General features: G+C 32.8%; 3 protein-coding genes across 3 annotated transcripts in view; 1 reads left to right on the top strand and 2 right to left on the bottom strand.

Annotated features, from left to right (window-relative positions):
- The window catches only part of LOC106111004 (folate transporter 1-like), a 6,382-nt gene extending 1,122 nt beyond the window's left edge, over positions 1 to 5,260 (bottom strand). Inside the window, exons 1-5 of the mRNA XM_013292972.1 lie at positions 4,666 to 5,260; positions 4,377 to 4,507; positions 3,259 to 3,403; positions 2,259 to 2,383; positions 1,141 to 1,358 (exon numbers count right to left, since the gene is read on the bottom strand). Coding sequence (XP_013148426.1) covers positions 1,141 to 1,358; positions 2,259 to 2,383; positions 3,259 to 3,403; positions 4,377 to 4,507; positions 4,666 to 4,900 — 854 coding nt within the window. The 5' untranslated portion in view covers positions 4,901 to 5,260. The remainder of the gene's footprint in view (positions 1 to 1,140; positions 1,359 to 2,258; positions 2,384 to 3,258; positions 3,404 to 4,376; positions 4,508 to 4,665) is intronic.
- Positions 5,261 to 5,552: 292 nt separating this feature from the next.
- Positions 5,553 to 9,238, top strand: LOC106111038 (zinc finger protein 628-like). Its single transcript, XM_013293004.1, has 6 exons — positions 5,553 to 5,894; positions 5,964 to 6,085; positions 6,241 to 6,450; positions 7,616 to 7,750; positions 8,168 to 8,236; positions 8,390 to 9,238. Exons 1-6 carry the CDS (start codon positions 5,776 to 5,778, stop codon positions 9,109 to 9,111), a joined length of 1,377 nt encoding a protein of 458 aa, XP_013148458.1. The 5' UTR covers positions 5,553 to 5,775; the 3' UTR covers positions 9,112 to 9,238.
- A 162-nt stretch (positions 9,239 to 9,400) lies between these two features.
- LOC106111142 overlaps positions 9,401 to 17,742 on the bottom strand; it is a 48,016-nt gene continuing 39,674 nt past the window's right edge. The window contains exons 4-7 of the mRNA XM_013293132.1: positions 14,424 to 14,548; positions 13,839 to 14,264; positions 13,472 to 13,673; positions 9,401 to 13,394 (exon numbers count right to left, since the gene is read on the bottom strand). Of these exons, the coding sequence (XP_013148586.1) occupies positions 10,079 to 13,394; positions 13,472 to 13,673; positions 13,839 to 14,264; positions 14,424 to 14,548 (4,069 nt within the window). The 3' untranslated portion in view covers positions 9,401 to 10,078. The remainder of the gene's footprint in view (positions 13,395 to 13,471; positions 13,674 to 13,838; positions 14,265 to 14,423; positions 14,549 to 17,742) is intronic.

Genomic DNA, 17,742 nt, shown 5'->3' with positions numbered 1-17,742 from the left:
TAGACAACGCATCTGCAATTGCGGATGTCTATGGGCAACGGTCGCTTCGCCATTTTGGCGGATTTAGGTGACCGCTTGCTCGTTTGCAACCTATTTGTATAAAAAAAAACCTATATGTGATTTACATATGTTATGGTATCTAAAGACCTATATTATAGGCTGGGGATGTCCTTGACTCTCACAAATTGACTATTTTACCTTATTGCTAGCTTAAGAATTCCTACTTCATTTGTATTACTTTAAACCATTCCAATTAATTAGTTGGAATCAAATCTGCAATACAAAAATCTGCAGTTTTATTTTTAAAATTTAAATGCTCACTTGTATATACACAACATTCAACAAAAAAACATAAATTTGAATAATAGATTATTTTTCCTTTATTACAGCGATCTTCATTCATCATTAAAAATTATTTTTTCGAACGTTTTGAAAAAATTACGCAGTTAACAGTAATATTCGACTTTTATATCATTGTTTGAATGTTCAATATCATATTTGTGTCTTAAACATCCTCTAATAACATTCCAATTCTAACACAACATACTCAGACTATGCGCAATATGCGTAATACAATACGTTAAGATACGCAGTCATATAAATAAAACATTCTCTTGATACAGGATAATCTAATCTCTTAATTACCATATATGCATACTTAGATAAGAAAGAATAATACTTAGATGAATATAAAGATGTAAATAAGATAGTGTGAATGCAGCCACAAAATAAATTAAGTCAGATTTGTGTATAGCATTCCAGACTAGATATGGAATCTAGTGTACAAGTTTCGTATTATGATAAGGTATTATGACAAAGCACCTTGTCATTTAAATATGGAAAGCTCACATTTCAGCCAATAACTGGCAGATTACATTATAATTTTTGTTATAAAATTAACGTTGTTACGAGTTTATAATTTCATTCAATTTGTACTCATTACCAAAATATCATACAAGTAGTCTAGGTCACCTTTTTAAAATAAATAGTACTAACTTTTGCCCACGACTCCGCATGGATTAAAAAAAAGTAAGTAGCCTATGTGTTTTTCCAGACTATTCTCTACATCTAACAAATTTCGTTCAGCCGTTTAGACCAAAAACTCTGACAAACATTCATCTAAACCTTTACATTCATAACATTAGTAAGATATAGTATTTAGTATGACTTACTGGAGTGTGACTTTCCTCCTGTATGTGTTTCCAGAGCAGCTGCACGTACGTCTGCGCCTGCACGAAGAGCGCGAGCGCGGCGGCGTACAGCGCGGACCAGGCCAGCACGCTGCGCCGCGAGTACGCAGCGCGCGCGTGTCGCGCTATCAACGAGCTCGCCTCGCGCATATTCGCACTAAGCGAACGCTGCAAATTACCATATAACTATAGGTCCCCGGTTAGAGACGGAACCTAAGTTATGTAATGCCATTACCACACCGAAATACCAGTCGACTTTTTGTTCAATATGTTAATACTCAAAACGTGAGAACAAAGTGTCCTCAAATGACTATCGAAGACATCAGAACAAAGTGTCTTCAAATAACTATCGAAGACACTAGAACAAAGTGTTTTTAAATGACTATCGAAGACATCAGAACGCAGTTTCTTCAAATGACTATCGAAGTTGTCAGAAGAAAGTGTTATTCGAATGACTATTGAAGACACCAGAACAAAGTGTCTTCGAATGACTATCAGAGACACCAGAACGTAGTGCCTTTGAATGACTATCGAAGAAAACTAAAGTTCCAGGATAGTTAAAATCATGATTTACAGCAATGCAGTTAAATTAAATTGAATTTACTTTAACTGGTAAAGCAACAAGTCGTTTTAGTCAATAAACAAACATACAATGTAAGATAGCTTTTTACAATAAGTAAAGTAATTAAAAAACTATTAATACTGATTGTAATGAAGATGTTAAGTGAAATGATCACGATTTATTAATATTAATGGTAGAAGAGACATTGTTGTATAAATAAATGAATTTTAAAATTTACGGTTAAAAGTCCCTTTGGCACCTGGGGGGGGAGGGGGGTTGGTCAAGTCAAGAGCTTGACAAAATATGTAAATATATTTTATCAACCTCTTGACCAACCAGCGCAAAGGGTGGTGGGTCACGACCCCCATGACCCCCCCTGGATCCGCCGTTGTCTCTTAAAGAATAAAATGTTAATGAAAAGTGTTTACAATCAACGACAATGATTGAAGCGATCAGGCAAAAAATCCTTCGTAATTTACACTTGGTGACAATTAAAAGGTGCACACCTTATCTATATTTATATCGTCGGGTGTATTCTTATGCACCACATCTGTAACTGCGTTGAGCTGGAAGTATATGCCGTAGGGGACAGAAGGTAGCCACAGCGCCCAGAACGACGCCAGGATCTGAGCTGGAATTTAAAAGTTCTTCTATCACCATATTTTGCGAGCAAATGACAAGGACAACAAGATATAAACTTATTGAACCTTTTAAATCTTTGATAACTAAATTATGAGCATCGGAAACCTATGCACTACGATGACGTAGACATGCCAGCCAAATGGAAATCTGTAATGTTCTTCGCTCTTAGGATCTACCTATGCCCCTCTACATCTATCCTCATATTATAAACAGCAAAAATATGTATTTTTGTGTATTTGATTAATGTAAAAATTACCGGGCTGATTTTAACAATTCGTTCACCATTAGAAAGGTAATTTATTTGTGAGTGACATAGGCTAAGGCTATATTTTTCAATATTTTTTTAATTCCATGCAGACGAAGTCGCGTGCAACCCCTAGTATAGAATGAGAAAATCTAAAAAACTGTAGGATACTTATTCGCGAATTAGGTGTGTCACTAGTTAGGTACGATTTAAATTTACGAAGTAATTAAGAGCAAATTTACTGCTAGTATACGAGTCATAGAATAGCTCCATTGATGAAAAAGTCAATTGATATTGACCGCGCTCGTCGTCGCTCGTCAAACTGCAATTAACTCAAGTTAATTCATAAAATATCTATTTCTGATACACTATCTTTTATTCATAATGCAATGAATCTTTTTGCTAAAAAGATATCACTGTCTTAATGTTGATTAGGGATTCTTATCGTCGCGTTTATTATCTGTTTAAATAATAATATCCATGCATAAAATAAAATATTATTTATTCGCTTATAAATGAAAGAACTATTTGTCTTCCTTCTTACTAACATTATATAAATGTCAAAGTTTAGATGGATGGATGGATGTTTGTTAAATGTTATTCATATAGAATATAAATACCTGTAAATGTTATATAATTGAGATCTCTATAATCCATGAGTTCATAATGTACTAGTAACTGCGAGCTGAGTCCAGATAAAAAACGACCAGTGAGAGCCGCTACCCTCGTATATGAAGACACCGCGGCATATTTAGCTGAGTCTACCTAAAACAAGACATAAAAATATCAATAAGCCTAGATAGACAAAAAATGGCAACATTAAAAAGAATTTATTGGTTCAATATTGTGATAACTAAAATTTAATCAAGGTAATTATATTAGAAACACATTTAAACCTGATGTTTTAAATTACACAGGTGTGTTAACACACCTTATCTGCGGGCACAAGACATGTAAATGCAATATGTAAATATTTACAACTTGATATCTGCATGATGGTTTATATAGCTACACAATCAAATAATATTCATATGACATGGATAAAGTAGCTTTTTAATGGTGAAAGAATCTTTAAAATTGGACCAGTAGTTTTTACATGAATCCAATATATACAAACCCAAATCTTTTCTCTTTATAACATAAGTATGAATATTATTTGAAAGACAGAAAACTTTTATACAAAAACCCTATACATTTTGACTAATGTATCAGACAAGATAATGTAAACATTCAATAAATATGTTGTGTAATATGTACATTAGAATTGCATAAATATTAACAATTGAATAACACATTTTTTTATAACAAACTAAGTCTCTTTAAAGTTATAACAAAATATGATAAGTCAATAATTGTATATGTACTGAGGTGGCGTTTTTATTATTACCAACATAATGATATTTTTTTTAAATATCTATACTTACTCCATTAATTAAGAACATGTAAATATATTTATTAAAAGTGCTGTTATATTCAAAAACATTAATAATAAAAAGTGAAAGGTATGGTTTTCAAGAAATTTTGACAAATTTGTTTTCAACAGGATTTGGGTTAAACTAATACATTTGTAAAAAGAATTGTTTCACTTCACTTTATATCAGAATTTTAATGGGAATATTTTTTTTGAAAATTAAAACTAGTGGGCACCCCTCTTTCACCTACGTTTCTTATTAATAAACTTGTGTTATATTGGAAAGAAACATATGTAATATCAAAATTAGTTTAGTTTCAGACTTACCTTGGCATAAATATACGTTAAATATGCCACTTCAGTAGCCATATACATTCCATACAAGAACTGTGAAACTTGCAGCCATTGTAGACTCTCAGTCCATAGCAATACTGCATAAACTGAAATACCGCTTAGTCCTGAAATTAATTATCTATGTGAAAAATACATTTGCTAAATATAATAACTATTATTTTTATGTAAAAGTTCATCTTGTTATAAGTTTAATATTGAAGAAATTTTCAATAAACTAGTTTGAGGGAAACATTTTTCAATAAAAATTAGTTCTTTTACTTACCAGAAATTATGATGACAGGTTTAAATCGTAAAAAATCGGTTATCAAAAATATAACTACAAGTTGAGCCAAATATGAATATGTTCCTACAGGATAAACTTCTTGATTCAATTGATTCTCAGTTATGTTTCTCCATTCTCCAAGTAAAAACTCGGTAACAAAAGGTTCAGACGGTCTAATTTCTCTCAAAGTGCCGAAAGCGCACAAAATCAAGGTGATCTTGATCCATTCTTTCATCTTCAATAAATATTTTCAGTTATAACAATTAACTTAAAATGTCGAATATTTAATTTAGCCAGCAGTCCCTGCAGGCAAATACGTGTTAACGTTCACACTCTCATACTGTAAAATGATATCTTCTGTTTTTTTTGCTTGCGACATTAAGATGCGCCGGCAAAACTTACGTAATTTTTTCGAAATATTTTGTTTAGCACGCATTATTTATGTTTTTTGTTGATTGTGAACGACTTTTCTAGGCCATAAAATGGTATTGATTATTCACAAATATTTTTCAATCGACAAAGCAAAGAAATAAATACAATAAGTTAAAAAACAAATGTAAATATACTACTGCCATTTTCTGACATTAGATTACAGGATTACAGTTCAAGTGACATTGACATTCAGATGTTTCGTTCTAATCATAAGCCTTTCTTTCAACTAGTGTTTTTTATATGCCTTGGGAATACCTTGAGATTATTTTTTTGGGAAGTTTTAAGCTTGATTTTAAATTTTATAACATATCAATATATAATTTTGCACATAAATAATTATATTTCAGTGTTTTATTATAAAAGTGCAAAAAGTTTTTAAAGTTGATGAACATGAAAGGATGTCACTGTCAAACTCTTGGATGGCATTGTCAAATGTCAAAATAAACGTCAATCGACATTGTCATAATGTTATCTGATAACGAAGAAAACATATTTTTTATTGGGAAATACCTATTCTCACTTGAATTTATTTATACAAAGTTGGTCGTATGACTAAACAGTTATATGCAAAATCCGGACAGTTAAGTAAAAATAGTGATTGGTAAATTTCAGGGAGAGAATAGGAAGATTATACAAATACAATCTTATAAACAATTGTGTTTATCAATTTTATATAGCATGGTTGAATGCACTCGTTGTGGTAAAGTTTTTAAATACGAAAGTGAACGCAAAAGACATGAACTGAGTCACTTACCAGGATTTGAATGCAATAAATGTGGTAAAAAATTCACGTATATGTAAGTTCATTTTATGTAAACTAGGTTCACGTGGTAAACTATTAATTTATTAGACATTTGTATTTTTAGTTCTGCTTTAAAGCGTCACGAGAAGCAACATGAAAGGACGGGAACAGTTAAATGTGATAAATGTGACCACAGCTTCAAAGATACAGTCCTTCTACAACGCCATATGAAATATGCACATGAAGGTAAATTAATTGCTGTTGAATTTACTCTTTTGTTATCAGAACAATAGAGTACAATATTCCTTTTGTGATAAACTAAGCCTTTTATTTCATTGTAAGATATTAAAAAATTAAAGTCCATTTCAAAGATTTTTATAATATTGGCATCTATATTACAGGTACACACATTTGTAAAGTATGTGAGGCACAGTTCAGTAGTGACCAGGCTCTCCGCGTTCACACCTTAACACACAAACCAAAGTCAGAGAGGAGATATTCCTGTAGATATACTGATTGTAACAAAACATTCAACTTCTCTCATCACCTCAAATACCATGAGATGACGCACACAAACAGTCGACAGCACTTTTGTAATGTTTGTGGGAAAGGTAAGTAGTATTTATGGAAAGGACTGTAAGTAACTATTTAGTGACCCAAAGTCAAAACTTGTTGAAAATACATCTTCAACTTAGATAAAGAGATTACGAGCATAAAATATTAATGAATTCATGTATTATCAATTTAATGGATCTACTATTTACAGTTTAAAGTTATGTCCATTTTAAATTAATATGCATCTACTAAAGAAGTGGATAATTGTTCTAGAAACATTCATTATAGGATTTTATGATATAATAAAATGTTGTAGAAGTACAAAGTGTACAGTCATACTATTGTTATGTCATAACTTATAACCTATAGAGAAATAATGTGAATCTATACTATTATTATAAAGCATAAACACTTTGTTGCCAAAGATGTCAGCAATTACAGCATATTTTTGAATAATTCTTTTTTTAATAAAAAGCCCTACACTTACTTTAGGCTATATATTTTCACGGCATTAAACTTAGGGATTAAATATTTTGGATTAAAACCCTAATGTGGGAAAGGGACCATATGTTGTTGCCAACATCAAGAAAGCAAGATTGCTAAGGTTTGTCATGTCATGTCATTTTGACTTTTGCTATTGATAATTTGACAAATCTAAACATCGAAATAAAATTTACATAATTCCATGCAGATGAAGCCTCACGGGAACAACTAGTATATAATAAAAATAACTAACTGTAACCATATAGCAATGTACAAAATATTTAAAAAATGAGTCTGCAATTTTTTTATACATTAGATAAGCAGTTATCTTAATCAGACCTTAATTAAGCTACTTAGTACCTAAATTTCTTTTGCAACATCATGAACTTCAGTACTGTTCTGCCCAACTTGTGTTTTTATTGTGATATTTTTTTTTTGAGAGAGTTGTCACTGTTTGCCTTGAAGAGGCATTTAGAGATTCACCGGGCTTGAGGTGGCAGAGCGCAGATGGCGCTTAGCCTAAACCTCTTTTACATTATGTGTGATATCTTAACTAATCTTAGTATTGAATTATTTATTTAATAAAAGTTTTATCTCAGTTGTAAGTGTTAATATTGAGAGTGAGGTTGATGTAAGCAAAATATATGCTATTGAGCCAAATAGAAAACATAATATCTGTTTATTACTCTAGCTCTAGGCTATGGATGTGTGTATTATTTAATTTCAATGTCTTCCCAGGGTTCATTCAATCACACAATTTAAAGGTACACATGAAAACACATGAAGCTACTAAGAGATTATTGTGTGAAATGCCAAACTGTACGAAAAAGTTCAATTCTGAATCGGCTCTTAAGAGACACCTCGCTCGACATAGTAAGTAATCTATAATATTGTAAATAGGAAAGATTTGTCTTTTTATGTGTATTGAAATAACTCAAAAACCATTGGGTCGATTTAAAAAATTCTTTCTCCATTACTAGGCCATGTTATTAGTGAGAAACATACTTTTTATTATTTTTTAATTTCACGCGGGCGAAGTCGCGAGCAGCAGCTAGTCTATACTAATATTGTAAAGAGGAGAGATTTGTATTTTAATGTGTATTCAAATAACTCAAAAACTACTGGGCCGATTTTAAAAATTCTTTTACTGTTAGAAACGTAATTCATCTGTGAGTAACATAGGCTATATTTTTTTTAATTTCAAGCCAACAAAGTCTAGCAAAACCTTTTTGGTGATAAATGTAATTTTATTGTTTTAGACTTCTAATCATTTCTTTTTCTTTTTTATAGAAAAAGTACCTGTTCCTGTAATTCCTATTGAGTCATCTGAGATTCTTATTAATGCTCCGTCGTCTGAAGGTATGTATGGATTTAAAAAATTAATAAACAAGGATAAATAATTTAGTTTTCGATATGTGGAAATCAAGAGCTTATTTTATGCTGTTGTTCATAATAGATGGACAAAGATGGTATTTGATTTTAACATTATTTACATACAATTTATTGTTATAGGCGATCCACGTTCTCCTTGCGATCAGTTCCTTTTACCGCCATTTTCTGAAGACCACGAGATTAGCAAAGAAAGAAATGTGAATACAGACTTATCTGCCAGTGACTTATTAACAAATGTTGACGATTGTCAAGTTGGTATCGAGGTTGACTTGAATGATACAAGTGATTCCATGTCATGCTTTAACACTTGTAGATCTGTGTTAGGGAAATGTTTAGTGACTGGAGATACAAGTGGAAATGGAAACTGTTTATGTGATCAAATGGTTAAAACAAATACTATTAAAGATTCAATAGAAGAAAATAAAAAAATACTTGATGTAATTGAAAAAAAGAATACAATAAATACATGTGAAGGCTGCGATTGTTCTAATGTAAAATCGAAAAGAGACAAAATAGTGGACGAGAAAAAAGTTGATACATGTATGCCAGAATTTGAGTACGGCGTTAATGGTATCATTAAAGTAATTAATACGATCGATTCAGATTTAGAAGGAATTGTCAATGTCAACACAAAACCGGAGGTTAAACCTAAATGTCTAAATGCGGAAACCATTCCGTACAACAGTTGCAAGGCAATTTTAGGCACGTGTATAGTAAGTGGAAATGGAACGATTAGTGAGGATTGTCTATGTGCCAGAATGCTAATAGATGACCAACAAATGACCAGTCAAGAAATAGAAGAAATAACACCTCAACCAAATGATTCTACGATGTGTTTGTGATCATGTAGAAGTGCCTTATTTCGATGTTAGCAGTTATAAGTGAGATTTTTAGATACTTCATTGTTATACATTTTACATATTCATTGAGTGCCATACGATGAATACAAATTTATTTGTTATTTGAACTTTATTTTTGACAATAAAAGCATTTTAAAAATACATTTTTTATTTCACACCTGTATTTATCTTTTTTATATTTTGTGGAAAAGTTTTTTGTGACGTTAGTAGGGTATTTCGAGATAAAGTTTGACGCTTGTGTCACCAGTAGCTTTTAAATGAAAAACAATAGTTAATTATTAACTTTAAATTTATTTACAACATAATTCTTTACAGTTTCAACCATATTATACAAAATATATCTTAGTTAACAAGATCTACAATAATAATTATTATACAATCAGACATCACTTCAGCTAAATATCACCAAGCTCTGGATATTTATGTACGAATGGAAATTACTATAATATTATAATTTATGTCCATGTTATCACATTCAGGCATGGCAGTATCCTTTCAAGACAAGTCATTTTTAATCTTTGAATATTTTCTTTTATTCTATATCCCAAAATTAAGTTTTATTAAAATTAATATAATATACATTTATCTATGGTAACAATCTATAATAGAATGCAATAAAGTATGTCTGTGAAAGTTAGCGCAAGGGAGAATGTTTCATGATTTTTGGTCATGCATATGAGCACATTCAAATAATAAATAATCTAAATTTATCACGATCTTCATCGTGATCGTTACAATTTGACTAGTCTAATGCAAAATATATTTTATTGTCTTTATAGTAAACAGGATTCAATGTAATTAGGAAATGTAGGAAAATGCCCAATTTTCATTCATTACACATTCAACACTACATCGGTACTCAAAGAATGTTAGTTAATATTGTTCGACAGAATCACAGGGAATGAAGTCATGTACAAACTTATTGCATATTACTAAAAACATACGTACACTACGCCTCATTATAAATAAGAGAGTTAGTATTGTCCGAATCTAATGTCCTTCTGTCACTCTTTTTGGGTGAATCACTTATTTGATTTAGTTCAGCGATGTTTTCTCCGTCGAAGTTTTTCTTCAAATTTTCTTGGTCGTTAATAACTTCTGGCTCTATCGGTACTACACTAAGTATGTCATTATTATCGTTCATTTTTATTTTATTATCTGTAGTAGGAGTAGTTTCAGGAATTGTAATCGACATCGTTGTTGTGTCTTGGTTTCCAACGAGTCCAGATTGTACATTTTCCCTTTCAAAAGGATCTTTGGTAGTGTCTAAATCGTCAGTGTCTAATAAAAATGTTGTTAGAGGTACTACATCATTTTGAACAGATAAATCCTTTGTATCATCGACCAGTGCATCAATGGATGTAGTAATTTCCATATCTTTACTGTTTTCTCCTAATGTTCGTGATGATTCTTCATTAGAAGCAATATCTTGGTGCATCAACATTTCCTTTAATATCGCTTCATTATCTTCGGTTTTCAAAGTTGTGTTTTCTGTTAATGCAGATGTTGTAACATTACTGTCTGTTTGATTTATTACCGCAGTGCTTTCGTCGGAAACGCGATGCATCTGATCCTCTGAATTTTCATTTTGCGTTTCATTTACATTAGATGGTTCCAAGTCATGACCTTCTTGCAGTTTCTTTACTAGACTCTTGTTATTTTCTGTTTCAGGTAAAAATGGATTCATCTCGGTTTCGTGGACTACAAATTCAGCTGGCTGATGATTTATGGATTCCGTAGTATGGTTGTCAGGGTGACTAGATATTTCGTAAATGTTAACATTTAAATTATTTGCCTGAGAAACGTTATTGGATTGCATGTTCGATTCTGAGACGTTTATCAAATTTTCGTTATTACTTTTATCAATATTATCTATAGCCGTCGTGGCTAATGTAGTTGTAATGTCTGAAACAGCTTCTGTTACAACTGAAGTTGCCAGGTTTCTAATAAAGTTCATGTCATCTTCTGAGTTTTCCCAAACTTGAGGGACTGCTTGTGTTGTACTTGTTGTAGAATTCACGTTTTCGTTAGACTCATTCAACATTTTGTATATGTAATCGGTTACTGTGGTGGTTTGAAAAGTCATAATAGGTTCAACTGTGGGTATAGGAGTTAATTCTTCCATTTGATTTTCTTTAGAAGCGATTTCCACTGCGTTCATTGCAGTAGTCTCTTCAAGCATTGAACCAGGAGCGTTTTTCACCCTTTTAACCACCAAATCATCATTATCGTAATCGTGAAGCATGCCGTACTGAGGCATGTCATGTTCTACGTTTTTAGTGGTGTTAGAGCCCATATTTAGATAATCTGGTTCAAAGTCGTCTTTGTTTAAACCTCGGCTCATTATTTCATCTAATTTAGTTGCAGATGTTTCTGTTGTTAATTTGTTTTTATTTTCGTCGATGATATCTTGATAATTTATTTCTGTGACGGTTTCAGACAACCAATCTGCACTAGTTGTAGTTTCTGTGGTTTCTTTAAACATATCGTTTACTTCAGTTCCAATTGCCACATGCTCTTTGTCATTTACAAAAGATTTAGATGACCGATTGTACAGTTTATTAATAGCATCAAAGGTAATGTCACCCTCAGCAAAATCTTTTTCAGTTGTCGCGTTAAAATTCATATTGTTATCAAATTGGGTATTGTTTGTATTTTTAAGAATTGTCATAAAGTTTGGATCTAACATATTTACGTCTTTAGTTTGCTTTGCAATAGAATATTCAGTACTTGTTTCGAAGGCTGGAGTAGTCGGGTCTCCATGATCATGCATCGTGGAACTTCCTGATGTAGCACCGAATATGGAAATTTGGCTGGGTGTTGTTTCCCCGGTTATATTAATCTCTGTGGTATCATTATGAAAGAAATGACGGCTTTCTTCTATTCCCGTCAATACCGAGACTGTCGTATCTATTAAACTATTCATCGTTGTTTCTTCTCCAGGTTTCTTTCCAAGGAATTGTGATATTGATACAGCATTAATAGTATGATCTCCTTCGTTTAGTATTTCTTTAGTTATACCGCTTCTAGTGTAGGATTCTATTTCTTTATCAGTGCTTTGTATAGTTGTTGGATTTTGACTTGTTTCGTATACGGATTCATATGATTTTGACGATCTTTCATATATCACTGTACTGCTTTTCTCGCTTTTAGAAGGTTGTGATTTTTCACTTGAGTCTTCAAGCCACTCATTTTCCGTAGTTGTTTCTTGGATATACTTTTCAGACTTCATTTCAGGTTGAGTAGTATCTATATCAGAAGACATTGTTGTAGTCATATGATTGTGATGAATATGATGAGTAAAAGAAGATGCTTCGGTGGTTGATAAATTATCATTTTCGCTCAAATCTTTATTGTTTCTCATTTGGTTAGATTCACTAAAATGAACATTTCCTACAACAAATGGAGTTTTAGTCTCAGTTGTTTGATATAGGAACATTTCAGTAGTAGGCTCAGGCGTAGGTTGTGGTTCAGATGATCTAGTAAACTCAGGCATTGACGTTGGTTTAGGTTGCATGTCTTTATTTGGAGTTGTATGATCAAAGCTGAAAGCAGCTACTGTAGTTTTCACGTCAGGTTGGGGTTCAGATGTCGGTTCGGGTTCTGCAATAGGTTCGTTATTTTTCGAAAACTTGTCTATCATTGCGTATTCAGTGCTGGGTTGTTGAGTTGTTTCTAAGAAAGTAATGTATTGCGTACCCATATTATTGTGTTCTTCCGGTTGATGTTTTTCTGTAACATGTTTCTCATTTTCGTTCAGCGAGCTACCAAATATGTGTGAGAAGTTTACATCTGAATCATTTTCTGTTGTAGTTTCTGAAAGTGGAGGCGCAGTTTGTTTGCTATATATAGTCTCTGTATTGGGTTTGACATCTAGAGCATTGGGGTTTGCGGTCACTGTGCTCAAGTCCGATGTGAAGTTGTTATTCATTTGATCCTGATTGTCAAAGAGTAACATACACTTTTTGGGCTGTTTCATATCAATAATTTGTCCGGGAGGACAAGTGCATGTAAAGTCTAAGGTTCTCTTGTCGAACTGGCATCCATAATCACAGCCGTTTTTATTTATTTGACATATATCTAAAATTCGTCTTGTGGCCATTTCGTCTTCAGCTATGTGGTAAATACTAATCATTCTATTGTTTTGTGCTAAATACAAGTCCAAACTCTCTTTCAATGTATTTGGTGTAAGAAGGTTGTCTGAAGTTTGAGTATTGTACTTAGGATCCCAATGGATTCTGTAAGTAACAATTATTGATCCCCGTCTGTAAACAAAGAAAAATGTTAATTAACGGTTGTTATTATTTCCAAATTAATAAAAATCTATTAAAGTATGGTTTACCTTATTTTAATGATCTCAAGAGCGATGTCATTCTCACTATACTCTAATTTATTTATTTTTGAATTCTTGTTGAATAATACTTGTTTAAGGGCATGACCGAATGCGGTTACGAAATCTCTGTAACCATCGCTTTCGGGGTCTTCGAGGGCAGCGGTGAAATCGTCGTTATCGATTTTTAGTTCTCCTTCTAGAGTTCGAGGTACTGTAACAAAACAACATATGGTTTTATACTTAATTAGTCTCTATGGTGAACATGAAATACTAATATTCATTTGTTATAACTTACAATATTTTTAAGTAGTCGAAAAATAACAAGAATTAATTACTTTTTTTTGCAATGCTACACTTAACAGGTATTTCAACTCACCATAAATTGATTTATCGCCTGTTTCCTCAGATGCCGAGGAAGGATCGATGGAATCATCATTTTGCATTTGTGGTCCCTGGTCTACAGAAGGAGCTGTCGTTCGATACTGAGTGCGTAGAATTTCTTGGTTCTCACGGCTCATATCTTCTTGACTATTGTCTTGGTCCTGATTGTTACCATGTTCAGTGGTCTGATCATTTTCACCGTATTGTTCGCTTTCACTGTTCTGTTCATTGTTTCCGTGGTCATGTCCGTGGACATGAGAATGATTCTCATCTTGTCCTTGGTCAATTTCGTGGTCTCTGTCGTGTTCGTGACTCTGGTCGTTGTTTATTACGTTGGAGATGCCGCCGAGCGCGCGCGCTGAGCTGACGGATGCATTATATGGCTCGAGAGGCGTAGGAGAGTTAGTGAAGAGTATTCCAGCTGGAAACAATTGATATTGTTTTAAATACTTTGCAGTTTATTCTTTACATATTGATTAAATCATCAAACACGTTGCCTGATATAGAATAGTTTGTAAAGACCTGTTATTAAGGAAGATTAGTATCTAAAGGAAGTAATGTGTATAAACAAAGTACTTACTGGCTGCTAGCACTATTAGAGCGACAATGGTTGCAACAACTAGCCCCAGGAGCGTCCAGCATAGCGGTCGCTTGCAGCCGCCTTTCTCTCCTCTCTTGTCCGCAGTCACGTACAGTTTTTCACCTCTGAAGTTATAAAACAAAAATGTTTGAATTTTCCAACTAAAGCGTTCAACTGTCATAAACAATGTATATTAAAGGAATGTAAATCTGCTGATAATGTTCAGCGTAATTCATATCTTTTCGCTATTTCAAAATGTCTATTGCAAATTGCCTCGTCTCTCGTTTTCCACTTGTGATATAAGAAAATGCTCAACTATTTGACCCATTCCGAAGATCTGAATTTTAATAATATAAACGCTTGCGTCACACACTAAACACACTGATATTGCAAGTAATAGCTAAAACACGCTATAGATCTTTATAACCTCTTCATTAAATTGTTATCAGTGGTCTTTTTGAAATTACACTTATTAAGACAAGTAAGAAGTATCTACGTAAGAAGACGTCAGTTTGCTAATATTCTAGGATAAGTGTATCGTATTTTTGAGAAGTTTTGCAGTCAAAGAAAAGGCACATGTTAAATTTTCTCTTAATTTTCTAAAGTTAAGCCTGCTGACGTTAACGTTATTCGAGTGACTTCGTTTCACATAATAATGCTACTGTTATGCGAAAACGGTAATACGTACGTTTCTACATCTGGTTTTGGAGCGTTCGTGAGAAGAATATGATTTTCTGCGGCAACTAGATTCATTGTCGGTCTTGTCCCGAACATTTGTTTAATCGTATTGAACACTTTTTAATTAGGATTTAAAAAAATGCTTAAAGCGTTAGCACTGCAAACTTTTTTAAAATAATCTTGTATCACGTGTGGACGATTCAATAAAAACTTTAATTCTACATAATATGCAATCAAATCGAGAATTTCTTACCACGTTGTAGAAAATGTACAAAGATATAGAATGCGTACCAGTTGAACGCATCATATAATTTGTAACTTTAACTCAAGGGGAAAAGGTCGAGAATGCGTTTACAACTATATTTCTACATATCATAGTTTTAATAGTTTGGCCACTGTCCTGTATGTCTCGTATAACGTGCACCTAAGCAAATATTAATTCGCAGTTTTTGAATTACTCGAAGGTCGTAGATGTGCATTATGTTTACCTTTTAAATCATTTATAACTACAAATTTAGGTTAACAATTTCATGTAATATAACATTAGCTCAAATCTATATCTTTGATGCGACGGGAGAATACAACGGTTTGTAGTATGAAGGTGTAAAAAAATATCCGTTCGTCCTTTGTGATCTTCAAACCCAACTAAATACTTTGTCTAATTTAGATATTGTTTTCAATAACATGCATGAAAAAATATGTAAACGGTTTTACAATATTACTCTCCATTACAAATTTGTCATATTGTCATGATAAAGCTGTGTTTTGAATAATAAAAGAATAGAATAAGAAACATGATGTAGCTAATTTAGAATTGAATAATACACACCTTATTATACCTTAAAGCATATACCGTTATAAAGGATATTCAGCTACAAAATCTAGCTATATTTAAGAACAATCCATTTATACAAATAATTGTATTAAATACAAAAAGTACACTTCCAATTCTCAAAAATGCTGTATGCACAAAGAGAAATATTAAAGGATACAAAACTATCCCGTAAGGAAGAGATCGTTATTGTTATAAGGTAGTAAGTCAATGCGGTGTAGGTCATTGTCCTGCGCCGTGTGCATTTGCCCGCGCCACCCCGCCACACAGCCGCTCGACTTTGTTATGGTCTTATGGTCTCAGGACTTGCGACGTGACCCCTCGTTTACCACGCTACGCCTGTGGTATATTGCCACTTGAACAATAACTATACTAAAAGCATGAAGAAAATATTTACTACAATGTTTTATTTTTATTTGACTAAACTAATAATATTAATACGAAAGTTTGTATGGATGTTTGTTACCACGTTACTGTTGTACGGATCCAAAGAAACGCAGAAAACAAAACGCATTAATTCCATTCTAAAGAAGTCGCGGGCAACAATTGAATTATTGTAATTTTTCACGCAAAGTTGCAAATTCAGTTACAAAAATACGAAACCAATTAATCAATTTAGTTGCTGCTTAATCAAATCGAAAATTTTCGATTGTTTATACACACAAAACTATTAATTATTGTAATCAGGATATTTTCAAATCCTCGATTGTAAGGTTCTAATACCAATTTCCTCTATCATTCGTGTTAGAGGAAAGGGATTCTTTAATTCGGCGTTGCATCCTTCCTATGTCTTTAATTACTTTGTCTTAATATTATGCGTTTAACGGATAGGAACGTATCCTGCACGAAGTGTGGTTATTATTTTTTTAATTGTAAGACGACGTGTGGGATGTACACCTGATAGCACTGATACGGTCTGCCGGCAACAATGCGGAGGTGCAATACGCAGTGCACGATATTCGGGTACGGAAGTATAGAACCTTGAGCTCTATTACTTTTCGACTAAACATAGTTATTTGAAAGCGGAATTTGAATATAAATTTTGTTAATCAAAGCGGACAGAAGCTTGTTTCATAACTTTTATTACATGTGATTATGCGAGTACTTTAAGGGCATATTTTTTTAATATACCAGAAAGCACACACCTAAATTCATAATGATGTTAAAAATGCTATGTCGTCAGCTATGCATGTCCCTACCGAGGACCTCACAGTCAGCCCACTACGTTGGCTCATCCATTGGTAATATTCAACGAGTGTAATTAATTACCATTTTGATGTCTGGTTTAAACATCTAGACATGAATCTAAGAGTATGTAGGTACTAAGAACTAGCAGCTAAAATTGTCATTTTGAAAAAGATTGTCATCTTTTTACCGCTTTGCTGTGAATTTCCAATTAAAATCTAACAGCTAAAGGTTTAAGTTTTTCCAGGAGTGGGATCGTTTTACTAAATTCATTCTGCTTTCCAAATTTTTTATAGTTTGTTGACTGAATAGGCGTTGTTTTTATTGTATTGTTCACTACAATGACATACAAGCGTTGTGCAACAGAATTGTGACATAAACGAGACCGCCCAAAATATCACGCATCATTTCAACTGGTTTGTATTAAAACAAGTTTTGTCGTACGCGATGTAAGATTACTATCCCTTTAATGTAATACAAATTATTTATACTACGACTACATGCTAGCTTTCATCCACGACTCTTTTATATTCTTCCAGAGTATGTTGTACATCTGTGCCAAACTTCATCGAGTTCTGTAGTTGCTTTTTAACAAACATCTATCCATCCTTCCATCTAAACGTT

The sequence above is a fragment of the Papilio polytes genome, unplaced genomic scaffold, assembly GCF_000836215.1.
Source record: "Papilio polytes unplaced genomic scaffold, Ppol_1.0 DF824180.1, whole genome shotgun sequence".
Lineage (NCBI taxonomy): Eukaryota > Metazoa > Arthropoda > Insecta > Lepidoptera > Papilionidae > Papilio > Papilio polytes.
Note: the sequence above shows the minus strand (reverse complement) of the source record. Positions and strands in the feature narration are given on the sequence as shown.